Source organism: Glossina fuscipes, unplaced genomic scaffold (genome assembly GCF_014805625.2).
Source record: "Glossina fuscipes isolate IAEA_lab_2018 unplaced genomic scaffold, Yale_Gfus_2 121, whole genome shotgun sequence".
In the NCBI taxonomy this organism is placed as follows: Eukaryota; Metazoa; Arthropoda; class Insecta; order Diptera; family Glossinidae; genus Glossina; species Glossina fuscipes.
In genome coordinates this window covers 7,616,862-7,642,096 of record NW_023998464.1, presented here as the reverse complement: position 1 = coordinate 7,642,096, position 25,235 = coordinate 7,616,862, and the positions used below count along the sequence as shown (strand labels likewise).

The window sequence follows — 25,235 nt, the reverse complement described above, 5'->3', positions numbered from 1 at the left end:
CTAAATTGTGTAAAAGAATATATAACCAATCAACTCTGTATAACATAAAAAAAAAGGAAAAAAAAAATTTCTTTTTGTATGCGTGCTTTTGAAACAAAAAAAAAAATAAAAAAATATTTATATACATATTGTGAGTTGGTTACTACCATTTAGCCATCACGAGAAAAACTTTGTCACCTAATTCAATTATTTGTACAGAAATTCTACGATTGTAAAACTTTGCTGTAAAGTAAAACATATACATAAGAATAATACACACAAAAAAAAAATAAAGAAAAAAAAACGTTTTAGCAGAACAATGTTTTATAATAAAAAAAAATAGAAAAGCATTTATATATAAAAGAAAAAGGATAGAAAGAAAAAAAAAAATAATAAAAAGGAAACAAAAAAAAAGGGGGCATCCAGGTGTTTACTTCAGTCAAGATGCGTTGAGAGGAAGAAGAGTAATGTTCCAGTTTCAGTAGCTTATGAATTGCGTGCACCCCCATGCACCTACATCCCAGCTGTGTTGTGATTGCGCTGACTACTTAAAACGAACTTCCTACTTCCTTGCTGGGAACAGGAACCGCCGGTGTAGCAACTACCGCAACCGACCTCGCCTCGACACCGACCGCGTCAAGTATTGTAAGTTATTTTAGTTTGTTTAATTCCTTTTTCCTTTTTGTGATGAGTGGCTAAGCGTTACCGCTGCCGCCGCTGTAGCTGGAGGACGAAGGGGTGTGCATATGATGGCACTGTAGGGAGCACTCCAGACGGTTACAGACTGACTTACGGTGGACAGACGGACGGTGGACAACCGACGGGACCTATTCATCTTTTTCTTTGTCAGGGAAATATAAATGCTCTGCCGATATAGCTAAGACCGTGACAGGTTCTATATCTCGAAAGCAATGAATTGATACTAAGCGATGGTTTCGAGAATTTCAGGATCTTATATTTAGAAATATATAAACTACATCCTTGCAATTATGTTACAGCACCATCTCTTTCTTGGGATGCCATGCTGAAATATACTAAAGTTGAAATGGAACTAATTGTGGATCCTGAAATTCATACGTTTTTAAAAAGTAGTATTCGAGATGGTATTACTCAATGCACCCAAAGGTTGTCCGAGTCAAATAATAAGTTTAATGAAAATTATGATGAAAGCAACTCTGAAAATTATTTGGTCTATATGGATGCAAACAATTTGTATGGATGGGCCGTGTCTCAAAAACTTCCATATGCAAACTTCCAATTTTTAAGCGAAAGTGAGGTAAAAGATTTTGATATTTACTAAATTGATATCGAGGGAAGTAGTGGTTACATTTTGGAAGTTGACCTAAATTATCCGTCTGATATTCATGATCAACATGATTACCTGTGCAGACAATAAAATTCCTCCTACTGGCAAGTATAAAAAACTCATAGCAGATTTAACTCATAAAATGAGCTATAAGATTCATTTAAAAAATCTGCTCCTCTGCTTGCAACACGGGTTGCAATTAAAATGAATTCACAGAATACTAAAATTGGTTAGAGCCCAACATTAGTTTAAACACCAATAGAAGAAAAGTTGCCAACAATGAATTTGAGAAGAACTTCTATAAGCTAATGAATAATGCTGCGTATAGGAAAACCATGGAAAATGTTGAAAATCGCCGAGACGTTTGCTTAGTAAACAGTTATGAAAACAAAAGGAATTCTGAAGGGTATAGAGCTCTCATAGCCAAACCTAACTTCAAGGGCATCGAAATATTCGATAATGGGTTATATGGAGTTAAGCTAAGTAAATTGGAAATTATTCACGATAAACCGATATATGTGGGAGTAACTGTGTTAGAATTCTCTAAGTGGTTGATGTATGATTTTTATTATAACTTTTTACTTAACCAGAGCGAAACAATAAAGATTATATATATGGATACAGATTCATTTATATTAGCGTCTGATGGTAATATATATGACATTATTAAAAATAATCACACATCAGATTACCTGCCCGGCAATATACATAATATAATTCCTAATAACAAAAAAGTATTAGGTCTGATGAAAGACGAGAATGCCGGGAGAATAATGACAAACCTTGCAGGTTTAAAAGCCAAAGCGTATGCATACATAGTCAATGGTGGGAACAATAAAGAAAAAGAAGTGAAAAAAGTTAAGGGGATAAAAAAATGTGTAACCGACAAAATAAAATATACTGATTATAAACACTGTATTATAAATAGACAATCTTTTTATGGTGAACAGAGAATTATCAGAAGCAAATCACACAGATTGTACACAGAGATCTGCAAAAAAATAGCGTTAGATTATTTAGATGATAAGCGGTGTGTTTTAGATGATAAAATTTCCACACTAGCGTGGGGAAATTATAAAATAGGTAGTCAAATAATAAATAACGATGTATAAACACTAGGCATATATGAATATATGTAAAATAATTATAGAGTAAATAATACAAATATGTAAATGAAATGTAATTACTATGTATTCAAGAATAAATGTAAAAATTAATACGCAATGCAATTTTATACATATTTATCGAAGTAATTGAGTTTTATTAATCCATGAATTATGAGTTTGATCAAACCGTAGCCACTTCACAAAAAATTTGTTTTCCTGTTTCTTCAATATTTTTTCCACTAAATAGGCATTTTCGTCACGAACTTTTTGCATTTCGTATTTATAAAATGATCCTAATATTTCATTTTCCTTATAGTCTTTTAGAATGTAAGTAACAGGATTCGTAATTTTTATTCTACTGATCTGAAATATTTCGGTGGTCCAGTTTGGTTCATAGCCTTTAAAAAATACTCCTTTAAATTTGCTAATTCTAACATAATCCCCAACTTTAAACTTTGGTCTTCGAAATATTTTAGGGAAATTATATACAGTTTGTAATATCTGCTTCTCGTTGTGTTTATTGACTTCATTTGGTTTCATTTTTATTATTCTGTGATATGTATTATTGTATTTGGCTAGTAATGTTTGCAGGTTGTTTATCCATTTGTAATACTAAACATTTTCCACATTAAGTTTTTTAATGTTCTATTAAATCTTTCACATATGGAGGCTTTCATATGAGTATATGTATGATAATGATTAATTTGATAATATTTCATCAAACTTTTAAAATCTTTATTGAAAAATTCCTTTCCCTGATCAGTTTGAATATTTCTTGGAGATGTATTTCTTCTTTCCAATACCTGTTTCATAGCTTTAACTATGTCTGAAGAACTTTTAGATTTTACTGGTTCCGCGAAAACATATTTAAAAAATACATCAATTCCAACCAAAAGGTATTCATAGCCATTGTTTAGTTTATGAAATGTAATTAACTCAACTAAATCTATTAATTCCTTTTTTAATGAATCGCCTTCGAATAAAATTTTTTCTGACTGGTTTGTGAATCTCATTAACAACTTGAATTTTACTCATTTTTATACATTTATTTATTTATCATTCTCAAATGTAGCGTATGAATCTTAATATCCTGCCTAATCTTTATTGATATTTTCCGAGAAAATTCAAAACATAATCTTAACAAATCAATCTCAATATTAGGGTCGATGGATATGGACATATCAGCCAATTGAACATCAGTCTTATTTAATTCCACGCACTTTGGTAAAAAATGATTGTAATAAAAGAACGAGATTTGCTTTTATAATATAGTATTCCAGCATAGGAATGTTGATAAAAAAATTCCAATGCGAGTTATTAATCTCCACGTTTCAGCATCAAGTTTTATTCTATGCCCTTTTTGTTTAATAATCAAAAGACATTGTCCATCTCGATTATATTTAAAATTACACCCAATGTTGTCTAGAGTTGGATGATCTAGAATGCTCTCAGGTTCTATAAAGTCTATTTGATCCAATCTTAGTTGTATGTATTCCTTGTAGGCCATTAAATGAATCCATTGATCACGAGTGAAACCAATAAAATTACATTTATTATCTTGCAGCCATAAAAGCGGTTTAAAGTTTCTTGAGGGTGAAAAACCACATTTGATTTTAGTTTTTAAACCGACGAAATATTCCAAACCAAATATTAATTGATGGTCTTGATTTGTTTTTGGTAAACGCGGAGTTTTCTAAACACTTGGCGATATCCGATCCATTTATTGAAACGACACAAGTAGTACTGAACGTGATATGAAATCTTTTAGAATATAAACTCAAAAATTATATAAAATCAGCTCAGTATTTATCAGTAACTCATCAAACCATGGCCAGCGTAACTAAAAGTACATTCGCTCTTGTTGATTTCCAGTATTGTCATGGAAATCAGACACAAATTTTATTAAAGAGCTAGCATATATGAGTGCAAGTTCTGTTGCAGCTAACTACTTTTTATTTAGAACACCGTTCGGTGAAAAAGAATTAAATGAGCAAACTAAGGATCAAAATCATTTTTGTGCCAAATTTATTCATGGCTTTAGACTATTCCTTGTTAGGTGACATACTATCTCCATTGAATAATTATGAGTACGTTTTAGTCGTGGGAAGAGAAAAACAAGAATTTTTTAAAAAATATTTGAAATCTAAAGTGATATTCGTGGACACTCAAACATCTTTGAGAAAACTACCTAATTATTTTACTAACTGCCCACATCATCGAAATGATCTTAAATTTAGATGTGCCCTTAACAATTTATATAAACTTTTTATCTACCTTGAAAAAAAATCAAACGCCACTGAAGTTATTACTTAAGATTAAATAAATTAATATTTATAATGACGAATTCTATGAAGTCCTAGTTTATTCTCTAGTTTATAATTAACAAAACAACATGTTTTATCAAATTTACCATCCATTTACTATGCTTATTAGTGGACCATCAGGGTCCGACAAAACAGCATTTTTGAAAAATCTTATTCACAATAAGGATTTCTTGATTAATGTGAAAATTGATCGAATAATTTGGTGTTATGGTGAAGAAAATGCAAAACCTGATATAAATAACGTTGCACATATTGAATATAACAATGGAATACCAGAAAATTTGGAAAATGTTCTCAACGAACCAACTATCATCGTACTCGATGACTTAATGATGGGAGCTTTCAACAAAACGGTTTGTGAACTTTTCACAAAGGGGTCACACCATAGGAATTTTTCTGTCATTGTAGTAACACAAAACATATATCACAAATCGTCGCACACAAGAGATATTTCATTGAATTCAAAATATATAGTTGTGTTCCAAAATCCTACAGATATCTTACAGTTTCAACATTTAGCAAATTCATCCAGAAAATTCATCTGAACTTATGAAAATATATAAAGATGTGACTAGCAAATCTCACGGTTATTTATTAATCGACCTTACACAAAGCGTAAATGATTTATTAAGGTACTAAACGAACATATTTAATCCGAATTTTTGCTATTGCTTCTGTGATACCGGAGAAAATGGTCTTAAAAAAGAGTTTAAAGCGACTGAAAAACCACAAACATATGCTGTATGTCCTCAAAACCAATAATAGAAAATTAAGAAGAGCTATACTCAACTGCGCTGATGATGAATTAACTAAAACTTTGACTAAGATTGTCTCTAACACAATAGCTGAAAACACTAAACTAAAAAATAAAGATTTGCAGGTTTTAAAAAAGTATAAAAAAGAACTTAGGTTCATGTCGAGACCAAACGGGTCCATAAAGTCTAAAAGAAAGGTTCTTGTGCAGAAAGGTGGTGGCTTCTTACCGATAATCATAGCATCATTATTAAGCGGATTTATCGGAAAATTGTTAGATAATGTTCAATAAATTTAAGCCGAAGCTAAATAAAGTAATCTTGTTGTACCCAAGTGCATACCACGCGATGATGGACGACATATATTCAGCAGAATTTATTAATAGAAAGCTTGTAACGTCCGCGAATAAACTCAAGGTAGGGTGTCAGTCGGTCCGTGTCAGCCAAAGACATTGCAGTAACGGCATCCCGTTATGCAAAATCGCAAAATAGAGTTGTGAGAATGATTGAATGAAATAAATATCATAAATCAATCTGTCTAGAGAACAAATGCAAAATAAAATCGTTGGTGTGATTATAAAATTAAAATGAAAAAAAAAAAGTTGGTGATTAGATAAAGAACGATGCCCAGGACGGCTTTCATCAAATTTTTATCCTATAACTGATAGTTAAGCACGCATGTATTCCTTTCATCTTTTTTAGTGCAATGGAGAATTGGTAATTAAATCTCAAAAGACAAAAAACCACATAAGGCAGTTTGAACTGTTCGTTAGCGTTTGTCTTAAAATCGCGTTCGAGCGAAATCCAAGTGTACGTTGTTATGCAGTGTGAACCAAAAGAAAAAAATTCTCCACTTTAAAGAAGGAAAATATTCTAATTTTATATTGAGTGTGATTTAACAGAAGAATGCATCCAAATTCTGGATCTGATAATAATAATAAAAGTCGTCTACTTGTCACATTTTGATAATCAATTCAATAATTTTTTTATCTGAATATCAAAAAAGAAAAAGGGAATATAAAAGAAAAATTCTATAACAGCCGTTCATAAAACGAGGAACGATAAAGAGGAATAAAGAAAATAGAATTGATAATTAAATCTCAAAAGACAAAAAAACCACATAAGGCAAACAAATAAGAAAAAAGCGGTATAAAGTCAGAATATTGTGTGTTTTTAATTCTTAAACGATAGAATTGCCTTCAACAATAACGAAGTGAAGAGTTGAGTGTGTTGGTAGAATTTACCAAGCAAAGCGCATCGCATTCGTGTAGGAATATATTATTTTTAAATATCATTGACGGAATGCGTACGAAAACAAAAAAAAAAAAAGTAAAAATAAATGAAACAAAAATATATCTATGTAAATAACATAAAATTATGGAAATATTGTACAAAGAATACGTGAACTTCTTATTACGATAGCTTTTGCGAAATAGTATACATTAAGAAAAAAATTGTTAATATTAAAATATTTAAAAAGAAAGAGAATTAGTATAAAGAGGCATTAACATTAATATATGAGTCAAATTTGGCAGCTAACCTGCCTGCATCAGTTAAGTTAGAGAAATTTAAACATGAGACGAGAAGTTTTTTGGATTATTTTGATTTGTTTTTTCTGAAATAAAAAAATAAGGTGATATTAAAGTGTATGCGTTGTTTATTTTCTTTACTTTGCTTGCATTGAGCAAATAATGCAATTATAATGAAAGAGAAGCAAAAAAAACGTTGGAGAAGTACTAGTTAATGTAACGGAGGCTCGCCTTGTTTTTTTTCGATTTCAGTGTAAAGCAAAGGAATCTTTTCATTGTCTGCAATTGCACATACGTACATATGAAGATTTATTTAAGAAAAGAACTTTACTAGCAAAAGTCAAACTCTAGACATAAATTTTTTTTTACATACTTAAAATCCATGCATACGAATAATTATCAAAAAAAGATTCAAGCATTGTATTTTATAAACAAGCCTAGAAGACATCGAAAGCAACAAAAAGGTAAACAATTGAAAGCAATTGAAAGAATAAAAAAAAACAATATTGTTAACCAGTATCGGCACTGCAAAAGAAAAAACGAATTTATAAATTAGAAAAATTGTATAACTTTGTTTTTTTGCTTTTATATCAAAACCATTCAAAAAAAAAAGGAAAATAAAAACAGTGAAGAACATTTGAAGGCTAGGAAGTGTGTTTTTTTTGGTGACATCAGATGACTTCGTTTAGAAAATGGGAAACTTTCGCTCAAATTAAAGGTGGAAAAGAACCCTGTTGGAACCACTTGATTGATGGAAGTGGTGATTTTTGTACGCATAGCCTCAAGACAAAAATTACCTACATGTGGCTTGCCATTGAGGCTGTTTGAAAATTTATATACGCCACATCTCATCGGCAGCGAACACCAGAGATCAACAGCGATTAGCACAGAGGCCTTCAGCACTACAGAAGGGAGCACGAAGTCATTTAGAAGAGACAACGCATGTTAGTCAGGTATTTACCTTTCCCTTTTTCTGTGTCCCGAGTTTCCTGTGAACCACAGTGAACGGCTAAGGCCGAACATGCCACTGCGGTAGCAGGAGTGCGATTTAGGGGGGGTGCACGCGTGAAGGAACCGTAGGGGGACATAGGACAGATACAGACGGACTCACTCTAGGCGGACGAACGACAGGCTACCGACATAAAACCTTTTCTCTTCTTGTGTGTGTTTTTTTTCTCTTTCTTTGTCATGCGGCTCAGAAAGCTAAACTCCATCAATTAAATCGCTCTACCGGCCAGCGGAGCTAGACCCGTGACAAGCTGTTATCATATTTCAACAATGTCTCCCTTTCAGAATATAACAAATGGATCAAAATTCAACAAGAATTAAATACTTATATTAGAAGGAAATTAAAACCAATTAAGCAAAACTTTGACCATATACCCGAAATGGCGCTTTCTAAAAGTGATGTAGAAGATGGCAAAGTTAACATTGAAAAATCTGAAATCCTCTTCCAAAACGTGAGCAATGACGGTATATTTGAAAATAGTAGCGAAAAATTGCAAAGTGACATAGATGACAATACATTCAAAAATAATAGCGAAAAATTGCAAAGTGACTTAGATAATAGCATTTCAAAAGATGAATTTATGACGCCGGAAAAATTCTTAAATATAAATAAAGAAGCAACACCACACCAAGTAAGCAGACAACCTACAAAACATAATATAAAATCGAGAATTCAAAGACGCATTTCTCCATATAACACTCGGCTTAGAAGCCAACTTAAAACTAAGGATGATTTAATTAAAAACGGACTTTCTACAGATATTATCATTCCAGACGGAAAACGAAAATTGGGGCAGACATCTTCAATTCAGAAGGGCGAAAATAGTTTTAAGTGGATTGCTTTATAAAAATGTACATTTGAGCTAATTTTAAATAAAAAGCTATTACAATCGTGTTTTGAGTTCATTTATCTAATGCCTTTTAAACTATGAACTACATGGAGGATCTTTATGTAACCTTATTAAGCAACAATTCAGTTGTCGTTTACGAAAAGAATACTTTGTCCTAATTTACAAATATTGTACATCTTCCTACTATTACAAATGATCAGTGGGAAGTTGGAATAACCGAGCTGTTTTTAAATAATGCTAACATTGAAAGTGATACACCTCAAGAACAAACGCAGGAATATTCACCATTATTTATTTATACTGACATAATAAAACCTCGTTGCGTTGGATATAAAATTTTAAGATGTCTTCGGGTTCTGTCGTTAAATGAAAAAAGCAAGTGTTTTGAGTTCACCAGCGTAGAGTACTATAGCCTTGAAATTGCTACTATAAAGGACATCTCTATACTCATAGATAGTACAGACGTTTCCAAATATAATTTTCGTGATTCCATTACACTTACTTACATTACTCTTCACTTTAAAAAAAAGAAACGTAATTAAAATAAAACTAATATAAACGAGAGCACAAATAATATTTCATTCAGAAGTGTAACGGACTGACATGGAGCAAGTGTATACTTCATATTACTCTAATCAAATCGGAAGTGGATTAAGTCACATAGGACTATTATATGTGTCACCACGAGTCGTACAACATGGGCGTGGCCTTGGTTCATTCTTCGCGTCTTTTTTTAGAAATTGAAAAGCGTTGTTTCTATCAGGTTTGAATGCGATTAAAGACCAGGCTATGGATACGGGCAAATCTATTCTCAATGACTTCGGTCGCAAGCCACTTAGAAATATTTTGGCAGAGCAAGGCAAAAGGCTTTAAGTAATTTAACAGAAAAAGCAGTCAAGAAGATATCGTCTAAATTTCAAGAAGCTTCTGGCAAAAGTAGTATAAGACGTCGAATCAAAAGGAAACGACGTCAGTCAAAAAAGAGATCTACCTCGAAACGCACGAAAAAATTCAATCAACGTAACAAAGTAAAAGACATAATTGCTTAGAAACTATGGGCACTCATATAGAATGTATGAAAAGTGAATTAGATTCATTTGCACCACATCCTATACAAAGCAGCATTCTAAATACAGAAGAAGTCTCATATAATCCTATTCAATCCTTAGGCAATCCTAGCTCCATAGTATTTCTCTGTCTTGGTAATGGCGATACATATCGAGACCTTTGCAGCGTTTATTTAAAGTTGGTTGTTCAAATGAAGAATAAAGATAATTCTGATGTTACTGAAAATAAATGTAGCGTTGTAAATAATCTTCTGCATTCCATATTTTGAAGCGTATCTGTATATTTAAATAACGTATTGGTTCCGCAAAGTGACAACAATTAGCATATATACAAAGTCTACTCAATTGCGGCACTGATGCAGGTCGAACTCATTTATCATCTCTGGATGGTATCAGATTACTACACCGGCGAAATATTTCATGATGGTAAAAAACAATTAACCGAATTGTTTGATAACAGTAAAAAAGTTGAATTGTTCGGAAAGCTGCATGGTGATATTTTTAATCAGCCTAAACTCTTGCTAAATAATGTTGATTTGCGCATAATATTTAATTTGGAAAAATCATCATATTATTTAATGCAAAATCCTGCCAAGGAAACGCAGTTTAAGATATTGGAAGCACAATTGTTTATGAACCACATAACTATTAATCCAGGAATACTGGTTCATAAAATATTACAAACAAAAGCAGCCTTATATCCATTTAATAAGCTAGAAGTTAAAACATTCACTCTGTATCCTGGAAACCGTACCCTATCATTAGATAATGTTGTCATAGGACAACTTCCGACATTTTTAGCTTTTTGTATGGTTTAAAATAGCGCTTATTCAGGCGATCGAACAGCGGATCCTTTCAAGTTCGAGTGTTAGATAGAAATCTATACATGCAAAACGAACAAACTTCAGCAAAAATCTCTATGCTGTAAAATGCGCAGATTGTGTAGCACCGTTAGGGTATACACAACTTACAGGAGTAAGTACATGAGTAGAAAAAATAAGAACATACGACAACGCATAAACTGCATACATAAAATGTACAAAGGCACGATCACACATGCCAAGCACGTAGAAACACACAAAGCAAAGCATATGCAAACACAAAGGCATAGTAAGGCACAAGCACACACGTACCTAACGGTGGTTGAATCACGCGATTTGGTATCTGAGTGTCTGTTGAGTGGACATTTGAACAAGCATAGTGATAAGCTAGACGTAAGTTGGTATTAAGTTATGTATACGCAGGATCATGCAAGTCGTAACTAGGTTGCGACTGCAGCTAACCTAAGCTAAGCATACACACAAGCATAGTACCTGAAGGCATATGTAAACACGTAGAACATGTTGGCAAGAGGACAAACGAGCGGGACTTCAGCTATAAAAGAGCAGCGCATCGCACAGAATCGTTCAGTTTGGTGTAATAGCCGTCTAAGGTAAGTACCTACGGACAATTTGACGAGTTGACCTTTACAAAGAATTTTTTTTTTTTTTTGACTTTACGGATAGGGGATGTGCTGGTTTAGCTGTTAATCGCCATCCCTGAAGGACTACTGACTCTACGGATAGGGGATGTGCTGGTTTAGCTGTTAACCGCCATCCCTGAAGGACTGGGAGGAACATCCTTTTTCTTTCTACATACGAAGGACCATCCAGAGACGAACTGACGGCCCAGGCAGCTATGACACTGGCAACGTTTCCGCTTTTCTTGTAGTGTTCCGCGACAGTTAAAAGAGAACAAAGTAATAATAAATATAAATAAATCTGGTGCCACGTGGAAGTCACACCAGAAGTCGGGTCACCTCGCTGGTTCCTTGCCATAGCCAGCTTCTACACATCGCTGTACTTCTCTCCAGTAAAAAGGAGGTCCGGATTATTTTTATTCTAAATTTTCTTGCAACGAACCTTAAAGTGGTTGAGTTATACCCCGCCCAAGAAAACCCGTTACAGTGCTAATATTTTAAGGCAAGGAAACATATGCATTGAAGGCAAATTCACTCGGGCATTAACATCAGCTGTAACTTACATAGTTTACTGCGAGTATGATTCGATATTAGAGATTGATAGAAACAGAAACGTGAAAATTACGCTTTAAAATGAATACGACACAAATAGAACAATTACTTAAGGCAAATCAATCTACAAAGAAGTATTTTCAAGGTGTTTTCCCAACTAATAATTTACCACGGAAAGTGAGCTCTAAACCTGCTATTATAATAGCAAATACAGACTACTCTAATCAACCAGGAGCATTGGGTGGCCTTTTATTTTATTTTTAAGTTAGGAGCGGAATACTTTGATTCATATGGTCAACGACCATTGAAGAAAGAATTTTACAATTTTTTAAAGAGAAACTGCGACACGTATGTATGTAATAAACAGCAACTCCAAGCATACTTTTCAAGCACTTGCGGGCATTATTGCTTTATAGCGAAAAAATTTAATGCTTATCTCAAACACTTTAGTAAAACTGACTACATCTTTAATCATAAGAAAATACTCAAACTATGTAAAAAACAGTTTTTAAAAAAATAAATTAAAATTGCATTTTAGATATCAAATTCTTTATTTTCATTTGGAATAAACTCAAAAATAGGTGCATTAGCTATAGATTTGTCTCTTCCCCGAAAGATAATATTTTGAATATTATTTTCCTTTAACTTTTTATACGGATTCTTGGATGGGAATACTTGACTAAGACGCTTCGGAAGAAATATCCAGAGTAACTTTCCCTCTGGTGATTCCAAATAAAGGACAATCTTTTCTCCATATTGTGTTGCTTTTGCCTTACATCCGCCTATTTTATAGGATGGATCAATTGATATTTCATCTAACTTTGTGTATCCTTGTCCTGAAATTTTCCAGGCGTCATTTAGAGTCTGCAGAAAGGTCATTTAAAAAAATTAGACAATTTTTAGAACAATTATATGAAAAATATTTCTTTTGTTTCTTTTTTCTTACCATGGCTTTTGTTGTATTGATATTGTAGTTCTTTTTCTAATCACGAGTTTGAAGCTACTAACTAAAATTCAGTTTATTTTTATAGATTTCTGGTCACATTGGCTATAGTTATCAGAAGAATAAAAATAAAACATAAGTTTAGTTATTATTTATTTGTTTAATGCTTTATTGTACTAAACCCTCCAAATTAATTTTAGAAATTTCATTATTGAAACTATCGTCTAAAAGTCTGTTGTAGTCCGTAGTAACTGTAGATATATTAATATTTAACAGGTGGGCATGGAAGCTATCATTGAAATAATGATCATAGCTTTCAATTGGATCAGCAAGTGTTTCAGTTTGATATCTGAGGTCGTAATACGGAGTCTCGCTTTGAAGGAATTGGTCCATTAAATTATTCGCCATGAAGTTTGATTGGGAGGCGGTTGCCCAATTAAACTCCAACCCTTCAGAAACTTGAGCAACTCGAAGAGACGAGATTGGATTATATGTACTAGGTTGTGTTGATACAAAAATTTCCAGATCGTCCTCATTATCATCGGAAAGTGAAATAATCTCGGAAGTTTGTGACGGTAAAAAGATTACAGAGTCCAATGTCATCTGAGAATTGTAATTTTCAGTCATCATCATTTCCGAAACCAGAGGCTTCGAGTTTAAAGATAAGTAAATTATGGTTAACCTTATCAAATGCTTTGCTTAAATCAGTGTATATAACATGACAGGTAAACTCTAACAAGTTGGTGACTGTAGATCTCCATTTTCGAAAGCCGTGCTGGTGCGGAGAAATATACGAATTAATGGCAAAGGCCAAATGCTGAGTCACAATTCGCTCGAACAACTTAGGCAAGACATCCAACTTGGCTATGCCTCTGTAGTTTTCAACAAATTGTCTACTTCCACTCTTGTGGATTGGAATAAGGAAACTACTCTTCCAACACGAAGGGAAAACACCTAAATTCAAGGACAGGTTAAAAGTCTTTGAGATCACACCACATAACTCGACAGCCCAAGATTTAAGTACACATGATGAAATTCCATCAGGTCCAGGCGCACAACTATATTTTAGAGAGCTCAACCCTTTAAAAACGTCATCTTCAGAAATGACCAGGTTAGGCATTGAAACAGACTTAGTTATGAGATATGAGTAGTTTGCTGATAAATCGGAATTAGCAGTCGCAAAGTTTCGTCGGCAATACTCAGCAAACAGATTTGAGATTTCGAAATCATCCGAGGAATCAGACCCATTAAAAGAAACACGAGAGGGATATGTGGAAATTTTTCTTTTAGTGTTAACAAATTTAAAAAAGAATTTAGGATTAGCCAACAGAGAGGATTTAATGAACTGAAGGTATCTGTAGTAATAATGGTGGCTGAGGGAGTAAAATCTATGCCTCGCCACCGAGTAAGCGAAATAGTCGACCGCAGAGCCACTTTTCGAATATTTTTTGAATAGCGAGTTTTTTCTATTCTTGCAATATTTAATTGTCTTGTTAAACCACGGGGGACACCTGCTTCGAGTTCGGCACTGCTTGAACGGAACAGATGCAGCAATAGCTAGATTTAATGTATTGTAGAACGATGACATTAAGCTTTCAAAAGTTCCGTTTGAGAAGTCAATCCTCTTATGTGAAAGACGATGTTTTAGCAATACAATATTGATTTTATGAAAATCATAATGTTTATTTAAAAAAGTTTGATTTGGCACATTAAGGCAGTTGAACGAACCATGATTCATATGATGAAAGGAAATGCACATTGATGGATGATATGGATCCTCAGGTAAACTCAACGGTGGACAACGATTTACGTTAATCTTGGGAAAATTGGCAAAGCAGAGATCGAGCAGTATACCATTACAATTAGGGGTACGATTGTATTGAACCAAATTATGATCAAACAATTCATTAAAGAACACAACAGCCCTATCAGACGTTGAAGTAGAAATCAAACAGCTAGAATTATGACTGTTACACCAAGTGACTTCAGGCAAGTTGAAGTCACTCAATGCAACGACCAAATCGGTGGGTCTAGACCGCTTGGCCACTTCACAAATGAGGGCAGCGTGTTTTTTGTAAATGGAGATATCATAATTTGGGGGAATATAGGAGCAGGTTATAAATAGATGTTTATTAGGCATTTTCGCACAAATGGCGATAAATTCAACGACAGAAGAAGTGGGAAATTCAATCAAATTGGAAGGGACTGACGCAGATATGGCAATTAATACACCACCACCGATGCGATTCACTCGATCATTTCTAAAGACTTGGAAAGAATTATGAAAAAGTTCTGACGGATGAAGTTCGGGTTGTAGCCAAGTTTCAGTGAAGACCAAACAGAAAAACTCCGTGCTCACTGAATTTAGAAAACTAGAACGAATTTTTGAATTTAGGTCCCTAACATTTTGATAAGTGAGAGTTAATGGGCCTGAAGAAACATTTAGTTTTTTGAAGGCGACAAGACTATTGCTTTGGTATTACGGGGACGATCTCGAGGGATAAATTCTTTAATTAAGGATCCTACTGGCCACATTGGTTTGTTTAACAACATATCACTGTTTTCAGTCGGGACTAGTATTTTAAAAGAGGAGATTGCCCTAGATTGAGAAGGAGCCATTTTGAAGATGCTGACGCGCTTTAAGTTGACTGATGGGACTTTCGCCGCCAGATAACTTTTTATGTTATCCACCGATGTTTCAGGTGCCAGACTTGACACAAATATTGCTTTTCTGGGAGGAACTGCTGTCAAGCAAATGTCATTAGTTGGAACAGGAGAGTTCACGGTTGGGGAGTTTACATTTGGGGAGAATATAGATGGGGTTATCGCCCTAGTACCGGCAGCTTGTGAGACTTGCCCAGTCTAGTGACCAGCGTTCACATGCGAACAGCCAGGGAGAAAGGATGATTTATTTTTCTCTTCATTATTTTTAGGCGATGGCGCTTGATTGGAGTGGCGGCTCTGGGCGGAGATACCCTTGCCACTTCAGCGTAGCTTAAAACCGAAGGACTTGCCGGCTTGTTTGTAACTGTTTTGTCACCAACCGACTCAGCAATATCGGAAACATTAATGTTCATTTTAGAGTTAGAGGGAGCGGTAAGTTGTACCAACGAATCAGATTTGGAGGAACTCAGACGTGACGTCCCACACGCTACGCTACGAGTTGTTATTTTTCTGGCTTGGGTAGAAGATGAGTGCTCAATAAAACGACACTCATCAAACCTAGATTTAATTAGCTCAAACTTTTTCCACAAGGAGCCGAGATTTCTACTCAATTCCGAAAAACCATTTTGCGTCGCCGTGAAAAGTTTATAAAAATGAATGTCCCGCTGCCTACAGTCAGGACATGACCAAAGCGCTCGCAGAGACAACAAGAAACGAATCTATCAGATTCCGGCCCCGTTTTCGCCCGACAAGGTGTATATAAACACTCCATGTCCAGTGAAAAAGAAAGTTGCGGAGTATGAAGAACAAACAGACAAATTGCAAAAAACAAAAAAAAAACCTCACATAAAAATTTATCCATTTGTGCAAAACTTCTCTGTTACGTTGACACTGTAACAAAAGATAAAATGCAAAACAAACTGCTAACACTGAAAAAATAAACAGAGAAAAAGAGAGAAAACAAAAAAAAAGAGAGATTTAAAGCTAAAAATTTTTGTTTGCAAAAAAACCAGTGAATCAAAGCGTAAAGAAAAAATACTTCTTTCACTTTGAATTCAATCATTTTCTTCTCAAAGTATATTATAAATTCACACACTATAAGGCAAAATAGCCACGAAATTCAACAAAAAATTAATTATTAATTGCCGAAAACAAAATATAGATGACTATACCGCGCGACAGAGTTGCTATAACACGTAAATTTCTTGAAATCACATTTCATCTGCGAGTTAAAAAAAATGTAGAGTATATAGTACCTTTAGTGGATGGCGAAAATAATGCATACTATGCACAAATACGCGGACTGCTCGTAGACAGCTTTTCTAAAAAGTCGACATTCTTAACCCCGCTAATACCTACGCAAGAAAGTCCCGATCCCAGGGATGGCTTTGACGCTGCCACTTAATTGGTAGACAATTTCAGAATTGTCTGTTTCAGGTTAATAAATAATAACATACTTGCGTATGTGTATATTTCTGTTTTAGGTTCCGACGAGGAATTGTCACGCAAATTATCCTGCCTAGAATTTGTGATGCATGCGCCTATTAAATAAACAAAAACAATAAACTACTATTTGGATCGCACTACACTCTTCCCTTTGATATGGAATTTGATTCAAAGCCAGGCGGCTGTATACGGACAGCATTGCTTGAAGTGCATTGAAACAAATCGACAGAAATTTATTAGAAAAGTGCTTTAATAAACTAAATTCATGAATCCTACAAACAACGGCATGGAGAGCGTATGAAATTCAATTTTATCTTATTGCCACAATTAGAGCGGCGGCTTTGCCGAATGTTTAATAAGCTTGGAATGTAATACAAAGATTTTGAAAAACAATTTCTTATTTCGAATTTTTTTAATCTTTAATTTTTTTTTTTATTCTAGAGTACATTTAATAATGCTTTCAAAAAATTCAAAATTCATTTACAAACATTCAAGTTTTCGTAACGTCCACATATAAGGGGTCCGAATATGTTAAGTTACGCAAACGAGCGTCATTAGGCGGACGAGGAGAACCATCCTTTTCCTAACGAGTGGGTTTAGACAGATAATTTTTTTCGAATTTTAAGAAGAAACGGGGCAGAAAAAATAAAATTATCTTTCTTTATTTACCATCCGTAATTAAAATTTACCCCGTTTCTATTTCTCCAGAAATGTGTACGCCAACTATTTTCTAAAATTTGAATTAAGGCCTGGGAGCTTATTTGATCATCTAGAAGGACGGCCGAAGACTTAATTTTCAAATGTAAACATATGATAACACCAAAAAGCAGTTCGTTTCTTTTCATTTTTCTTCTGTTTAAAACGCTTATTTTTACCCGCATATTCTTTAAAAAGCAAAGTTGATTTTTTAAAAAGGTCCAAGCCTACATTTAGGCCAAATTTTAGAGTTCAGACTTAAGTCCGAATTAATAATAAATTATAAATAACTTTAGTGATCTTTTTTCTTCTCTTTCTATATATATATATTTTATAATTATTTCTTTTTTTCGGTTTTTTATAATTATAGTGTACACGATCAGAATTACGCCGCAATTCACAAACACTAGAACACCCTGCAAAATCAGTGAAAACTCTCTATGAGCTTTAATAACATGTAGTGTTTTATGAGTATAGTTATATTTATATGTACTTGGCGACTCTTCATCACAAAAATATACTTACAGCTGGTTACCTTTAGAATTACATCCGATTTAATGTGCGATTTGTGCTATTTAAAAATTTAAAATGAATCTAACAATTGAAAGATCTAGGCTTATTGCCTACTCAGGTTTAGTAAAACATATCGTGAAACGTGGAACCAGTAAAATTGCTGTAGAAGTAGAACCTGACATCTTGAATAAATTAGAGAATGAACAGCTGAAACCGAGGAAACATCCCGGGGTTATAAAATTGAGTCGCATAGAACTACCTATAAATATAGCAAAAGCCTTGCAAAAGGCGGTTGGCGATTATCCAGTTAAGGCTTTACTAGAAGATGCTAAGAAATTGAATCGATTCCTAAGCAAAAGACACCCTCCACCAGAACCGGATGAAATCAATACTAAAATGAGTAGAATCATAGAAGAAATTAATGCTGTAATGCCAATTGAAAAGACATCACAGTTAAATGAGGTGGAGAAGCGAAAATGGCAACAACGACGCGACAATCTGGTCAGAAAAAGATTTTCGGAGCGTACATATGCTTGGAAACCTATTGTATATGGACCATATGAAGCTATAGTGTATGCTCTCGGTCGTGGAGCTAAAGAATTTGCTGCTTTAAAGCGTATTTTGCAAGAAATTGTAAACAGAGATCCTGACTTCAAACCAAATAGTTATCTTGACTTTGGTTCAGGCGTAGGCACTGGTATGTGGGCTGTCAGCACTTTATGGGAAAACACATTATACGAATACTTCAACGTAGACAGTTCTCGGGAGATGAATGATCTGTCAGAGCTAATATTACGTAATGGTAACGAAAATCATGAGATACCTTTACGCAACGTATTCTACCGGCAATTTTTGCCAGCATTGGAGGTTGGTTTCACATTATTCATCGTGAAAACCATAAATTTACAACAAATTGTTTCAAATTTATAACAGACAAAATATGATTTAGTGGTGTGTTCTTACTCCCTCTTTGAATTGCCAAGCACGAAGCATCGTCAAGACGTTTTATTAAATTTATGGGCGAAATGTGATGGATATCTGATCGTAGTAGAAGAGGGTACAAGACGAGGTTCCCAACTAGTCAACGCTGCCAGAGATCTGATACTCTCTTTAGACAATCCTAAGGCGGCTGGCCATGTTTTTGCACCTGTAATTTGCAAACAACATATTAAGTCCAATGTAGTTATTAGCCACTTTTTTTATTTAAGTGCCCTCATGATAAAATTTGTCCTCGCTTCTCGAATTTAAATGATCGGACGCCGTGCAATTTTGAAACGCTTTATGAGGAGCCGCAACACTGTAAAATTTCTCAGGCGTACGGTGTTGCTTGCTACAGCTATATTATTTTGAAAAAAGGCCTGCCACAGGAGGCTAATTCATGGCCCAGGTAAGGTGAAGCAATTACTATACAAATATAATTTTAGCTTCTTTTCTGAGTAATGTTCTAATATTACGAAGAAAAAACATGCATTATTGAATTAATTAATAATAAAATAAATAATACTATTATGTGAGCATAAAGTTAATGAAGTAGTAGAGTGTGGGAGAAATCGAAGTGCCCTTTCTGTTAAAGTGACAAATCCAAATGCCATTTCTGTTAAGGTGAGAAATCAAAGGGGAAAAATTAAGTGTTTTCGAATACTTAAGTGCTACCTCTACTCAATGGAGCCGCATATCTTGGGCTGAAATATCTTGTTACGTACGTTGTAACCGAAATGACTTAATAAAGTCCGTTCCCTTCTTTATTCCTTTTTTCTCTGCCTTCTAGTTTCAATTAATAATGCACAATATATGTTTCTTATGTACATAATATATTTTTTTTATTTTTTATTGTATTTTTTGTTTCTAATGTTTTTTCTTCATCTCTTTTGCTGTATCACCTGTATAAACAGAATTGTAAGGCCAACATTAGTGCGTTCCAGACATGCCATTTGCAGAATGTGCACATCAGAGGGCAAATTACAGGAAGTTATTTTCACAAAATCTAAACATGGCAGGTAAGTCTCTCTATAGATTGAAATCACTTCTCAGTTCCTAATAATCACTTTATCGTCAGATTTGCTTATAGATGTGCGAAAGCAAGCCGTTGGGGTGATCGTTTGCCAATAATAATTGGAGAACCTTTTTCTACAAAAGAGATGTCTCCATATTCTACTGAAAGCAAAGAAAATACTCTCAGTAATTCGTTAGACAATCGTTCAACGTCAATTTAGTTTTTTACATTCTTTTAAGAGAAAAAGTTTCAACTGGCCCAGGTTTTCAGTTTGGTAATTGATTTCATCCGAAAAATAATATAATAAAATAATTCAACTTTTCAATACATGCTTATTCTTATTTATTACAATGTAAGAATAAAATTGCATCTATTAAACTCCCGACTAACATAAAACGTTTTTGATGAGCTCGTATTTGTTCATCAAGAGATTTTTTAAAATTCATATTTACAGTGCAGGGAACGCATTGATATATAGCGGCCAAATGCTTTAGAGCACCATACGTGTTACCCGTTTTCTGCCACCACACAAAAGGTGATTCGTCCAGATTGACATAGACTTCGGTTCGATAGCGTTTTAGGTCAGCTTCGACATTGCTTTGCTCATTTGCCAGCTGCTCCGGAGGTGTTTCAGTCAAATCAAAAAATAACTCTAAATCTGAAAGCAATACGTTTAGACAATTAAACAGATCGTGGGTCATCGATTTCTTTGGCATTACTTGATTTCTTCACATTTGTGTTTAAAGGCGTCTTTGGTCGAACTTCTCCAACTTGTATCGAACTATCAAAACCTTGGCTTTCACTAATTGTATTAAATTTCTCAGTTAGGATTTGCAAGCATTTGTTAAAATTGTTAACAGTTATTAAACGATGAAATCTTGGATCCAATAAAGCCGAAATCGTTAAATGGTCATCAGATAAAATACTGAAAAACTGAAAATTTGAAAACCATATTTAGAAACTTAGAACTTTTGCTTACAAATATTGAAGCTTGCTTTTGATAGCAGATTTAATAGAAGCCACAAATTGATCATCATTTTCTGTTACAGTCAACTTTTTATTCAACACTTTACATGTAATGGGTGATAACATGCTGTTTAACGGTACCTCTTCTCCTTTTAATGTATCCAATGTTACCTAAAAGTATATATAACTGAAAAGCAACGTTTTTCTACTATTCCAGCATAACATACAGCAAGTGTGCTCAAAGTGTCCACTATAGCCTTTGAAGAAGCCACTAAACCTTCTGCTTCTTCCGGCCATGAAACGGTTTCCGTAAAAAATTTCAATAATTCATAATAAGTCCAGGGGAAATTTTCGTTTGCTTGCGGTATATTAACATCCTAAAATGAAAACTTATAAATTGGTTATCTTAAATAATATTTCTGTGGTCCTAATTTCGTCTCAGTGATTGTAAATGATAGACTAAACGTAATCAAAATTGTGGATATTGTGGCGGAATTTTCATGTAATCCGTGCTCCTATGTTCGTAAATCAAATACCACAAAGTTTCATTATTTTAAGGTTTTAAATGTAAACATTTTACAGTATTACCGACTGCACTTTGCAAAAAGTTAACGAATGTTGGTTTCGTACTTTTTGTTTTTTTTTTTGGATATAGGTCCTTCTCATATTTCATTTGTGGACATTAACTCTTAGCCCAACTTCTATTTTATGAGGAGATGCAGAGCGAACGTGTCTACAAATCGACTGAAGTTCATTAAAAGACTAAGTTACAGTTGTCTGAGGAAAACTTATCGTATATGATTTTGAAAATTATTGAATACCTTTGTACTGAGATCCATAAAGTAACGCATGATGACGTTTTTGACTCCCTCTATCAGTGACGCAACAGCTGGCAGGTCGTAGACGCTTTTCAGGCAATAGTTTATGATAACGTCGTAAGACAAAATGATCGGAATGCCTGAAATGAAGTCGTAGTAATAATACATAGATGTAGGTAATGGCATCTAACTCACTTTTGCTGTTAAGAAAACGCCTTAAATAGTCATCATAATCATTAACAATAGCGGCCTTAACGCCTAAAACGACAATGGTAACAATAATACTTAAATAAAGGGAATGTCCTCCATCTTACTTTTGCTGTTACGAAAGTGCTTTAAATAATAATCATAATCATTAACAACAGCGGCGGTACAATTTTGTAAATTGAAATCCTCGAAGGCTTCTTCAAGCAAAGAGTATTTATTGTATTCCATAGTGCAATAAAGCTGGTTGATTAAATTATATTCAGGTGAATCATTGGTGTAGTTATAATAAATAGACAAAAACTGTATATCCTCTACATTTGTCCATATTTCGAACCCCAATGAGAATGGTTTAATTTGGGAATGCATTTTTAACTGATCAGCTATGGATGTTCGCTTATCGCTGTACATTTCTTTAATATATGATGTGATCTGTATATTAGAAAATTTATTAAGAGAAAGACCTACGAAATAATTTCTCATAGACTTACTTTTTCAGGAGGTGGAATTGTTAAATTTGGTGCGATTATTTGTGTAAACTTTGAAAATCCTGGCTCATAAAGTGTATCGATATTTCGCATATCATCTATTACTAAATTCACGATATGAAATTGAAACTGATAGGAATCTAACGTTTCACTACCATCTTCAACGGCAATAGTAACTTCATTGTCATTGTTTTCAAATTTTTTAATGGTGTGAAACTGAAAGGATGTAGCATTCTTTTCAAGTCCTGCTGTCACTCCAATTTTAGTGAATTGATTACTGTCAATGTCTTCATCATCTTCGTATGTTTCCGGCACTATTGACTCATAAAGGACTGATTGGTCATCGCAGCCTTCACCAGATAAACTGGTATTTTGGGAAGTTTCAAAATATTCCGTCTTCACCTTGCGTTCATTTGGTAGTCCACGTTTTACAATAACAATACCATGGGTACTTTTTTTAATCACTTTTCTTGGGGGAACTTTTATGCCATTTTCTGCAACAATTTTATTGAAGATTTCCTTATGACGGTATTGAAGATGGGCCCTTAAATTTGTGGTATTGCCGTGATTGGTTAAGACCTTGTGACAAAGAATGCATACGACATTCTGTTTCGTTATAATGCAGTCGTCTTCATTTGTGGGATAACCAAAATGGCGCCAGTAAACGCTTTTCATTTTTGGACTATGCAGTTTCGCAAACTTCAACGAATTTATGTGAGGGTTGCTCATGTTTCCCTGCAACGGATCTGACATGTTTGAAACAAAATCGATGTAAATATTTTGAATAGAATTGCACTCTTTATTGTTTGACTGTTAATATATCAATAAATTTCTAATGCGATATCGCGTCATCGACCATTTAGATTATCGATGTTGACAGAGTTACCAAACCGTTATTATCAATACATCAACAATTCTAACAAATAGCTGACCAAGTTAATTATTAAGTTTATTATGAGTCTTATGAGACTTACGCCAACTGAAGAAGCAGAAGTTTATAATTGGGGGCTGACACAATCAAACTTCGCTTCGCCTAAATTGTTTCCAAATTGTCGTTTTTCGTGGAACTTTGAAAACTTCAGTCGTTTTTTGTGGAAACTGAGTCCGCTTTCGTGGATTGCAATGCTTAGTTGAACATATCTGTAAAACAAAACAAAAAAAAACACATGGCTAATTTTGTTGTATGTGGGCTATCACAAAAATGCGTCGTTTTTGTTTTCGGGTTAAAAACTACAAAGTGATAAACATAGTAACGGGTACTCGCCCTACCATATTGAAAATAAACTTAAGCGCAACCTTATAAATTGAAAATTAACTTAGGCGCGACCAAATGGCTGTGTCACAAACATATCAAAATATGACAAGAAATCGATAACTAATTGCGCTTACGTACAAATTTCTCTATTAACTACTACTTTCTTATCGTTTCGACATTGTAGAGGGTAAATAATGTTAAAGTCAATGAAAAGATTCTACTAAATATAAGCGCTTCGGAAGGCTAAATACTGAGGAAACAAAAAAAGGATTTTCCAATAACCGACTTGCGAATAATGTGCTCCTCATTTTTCCTTTATTTTACGTTATTCATAGGTTGACATCATAAGTAGCCATATTTGTGAAACTTTCGCTTGATATTTTAGAAGATTCAATTAAATTATAGAATCAAATTATACAATAAGAGAGGGCATCTGCTCTCTGCATTACAGGGTTTGATAAAATTGGGTAAATATTTACTTCTCAGGGCTATCAGGACTTTCACTGCCAACTACATTGGCCGCTTTCGAAGACGAATTACCCATTACTTGCATAAGGGTGGAAGTTTGGTATCGTACTTTAATCCACTTTTTCCTGTTTTTGTTTTGTAAGGAAGTGCGCAATTCAGTCGTATAGTCGTATATCAAGAAAAAGAAAACAGATGAAATTGTCAATTGAATCCACTCAGATGTTGAGCTGCCACGCTCATAGCAGCCCCGTTGGGTCCGCGGAATACAATTGGGACATTGATCTGCCCCCCCGACATGTAGAATGTTTTAGCCGCTGAATTTATAACCTTGCATCAAATTGTTTAAAGATATAAAAATTCGTAAAGTATTTAGAGATCTCAATTACAACCGTGAATAATATATTTGATTTTTTTTCAGACGAAGGAACATATTGTGGAAAAGTATGGCGGTGAAGAACATTGAAGAACATTTGCAAGCACCACCTAAATCGCTAAATCGCTACTGTTGGCCCAAACCGAAGACTATATAGAATATTCGTGTAGCGGCAAAGGAATGGAAAAACCAAAAGCTCGTAGTATATAAGGATATTACCTTAGTAATGTATAAACTGGGATTATTTGGGAAAAATGAAAATCTCATATTAATCTATTGTTATTTTGAAAAATTGAAAAATTTGATGATAATTCTTTACATATATTCATACAAGTGCTTGAAATATAATATATAATCTCTTTTATATAAATGTATAAAAAATATGCATTTATCTCCCCTTGTACGTCTCCTCAATAGTTTTATACAATTTTTATAGGCGTGGCATTCGATTTTACCTTATTTTCAAAAATAAAAT

At 34.0% G+C, this 25,235-nt stretch overlaps 2 protein-coding genes across 3 annotated transcripts; one reads left to right on the top strand and one right to left on the bottom strand.

The window, feature by feature from the left end:
* Window positions 1–336: 336 nt before the first annotated feature.
* LOC119640438 (methyltransferase-like protein 17, mitochondrial) lies at window positions 337–20,495 on the top strand. Its single transcript, XM_038038494.1, has 7 exons — window positions 337–624; window positions 18,053–18,153; window positions 18,210–19,062; window positions 19,129–19,344; window positions 19,404–19,582; window positions 20,088–20,192; window positions 20,252–20,495. Exons 3-7 carry the CDS (start codon window positions 18,271–18,273, stop codon window positions 20,406–20,408), a joined length of 1,449 nt encoding a protein of 482 aa, XP_037894422.1. The 5' UTR covers window positions 337–624; window positions 18,053–18,153; window positions 18,210–18,270; the 3' UTR covers window positions 20,409–20,495.
* Window positions 20,434–23,487, bottom strand: LOC119640437. Of its 2 annotated transcripts, XM_038038492.1 has the most exons (8): window positions 22,668–23,487; window positions 22,287–22,608; window positions 22,168–22,230; window positions 21,976–22,112; window positions 21,382–21,531; window positions 21,168–21,325; window positions 20,908–21,113; window positions 20,434–20,846 (listed from the first exon to the last, which is right to left on the bottom strand). In XM_038038492.1, exons 1-8 carry the CDS (start codon window positions 23,415–23,417, stop codon window positions 20,527–20,529), a joined length of 2,106 nt encoding a protein of 701 aa, XP_037894420.1. In that variant the 5' UTR covers window positions 23,418–23,487; the 3' UTR covers window positions 20,434–20,526. The 2 variants fall into 2 exon arrangements, with proteins under 2 accessions (XP_037894420.1, XP_037894421.1); XM_038038493.1 differs by lacking the exon at window positions 22,168–22,230.
* Between the last annotated feature and the right edge of the window lie 1,748 nt (window positions 23,488–25,235).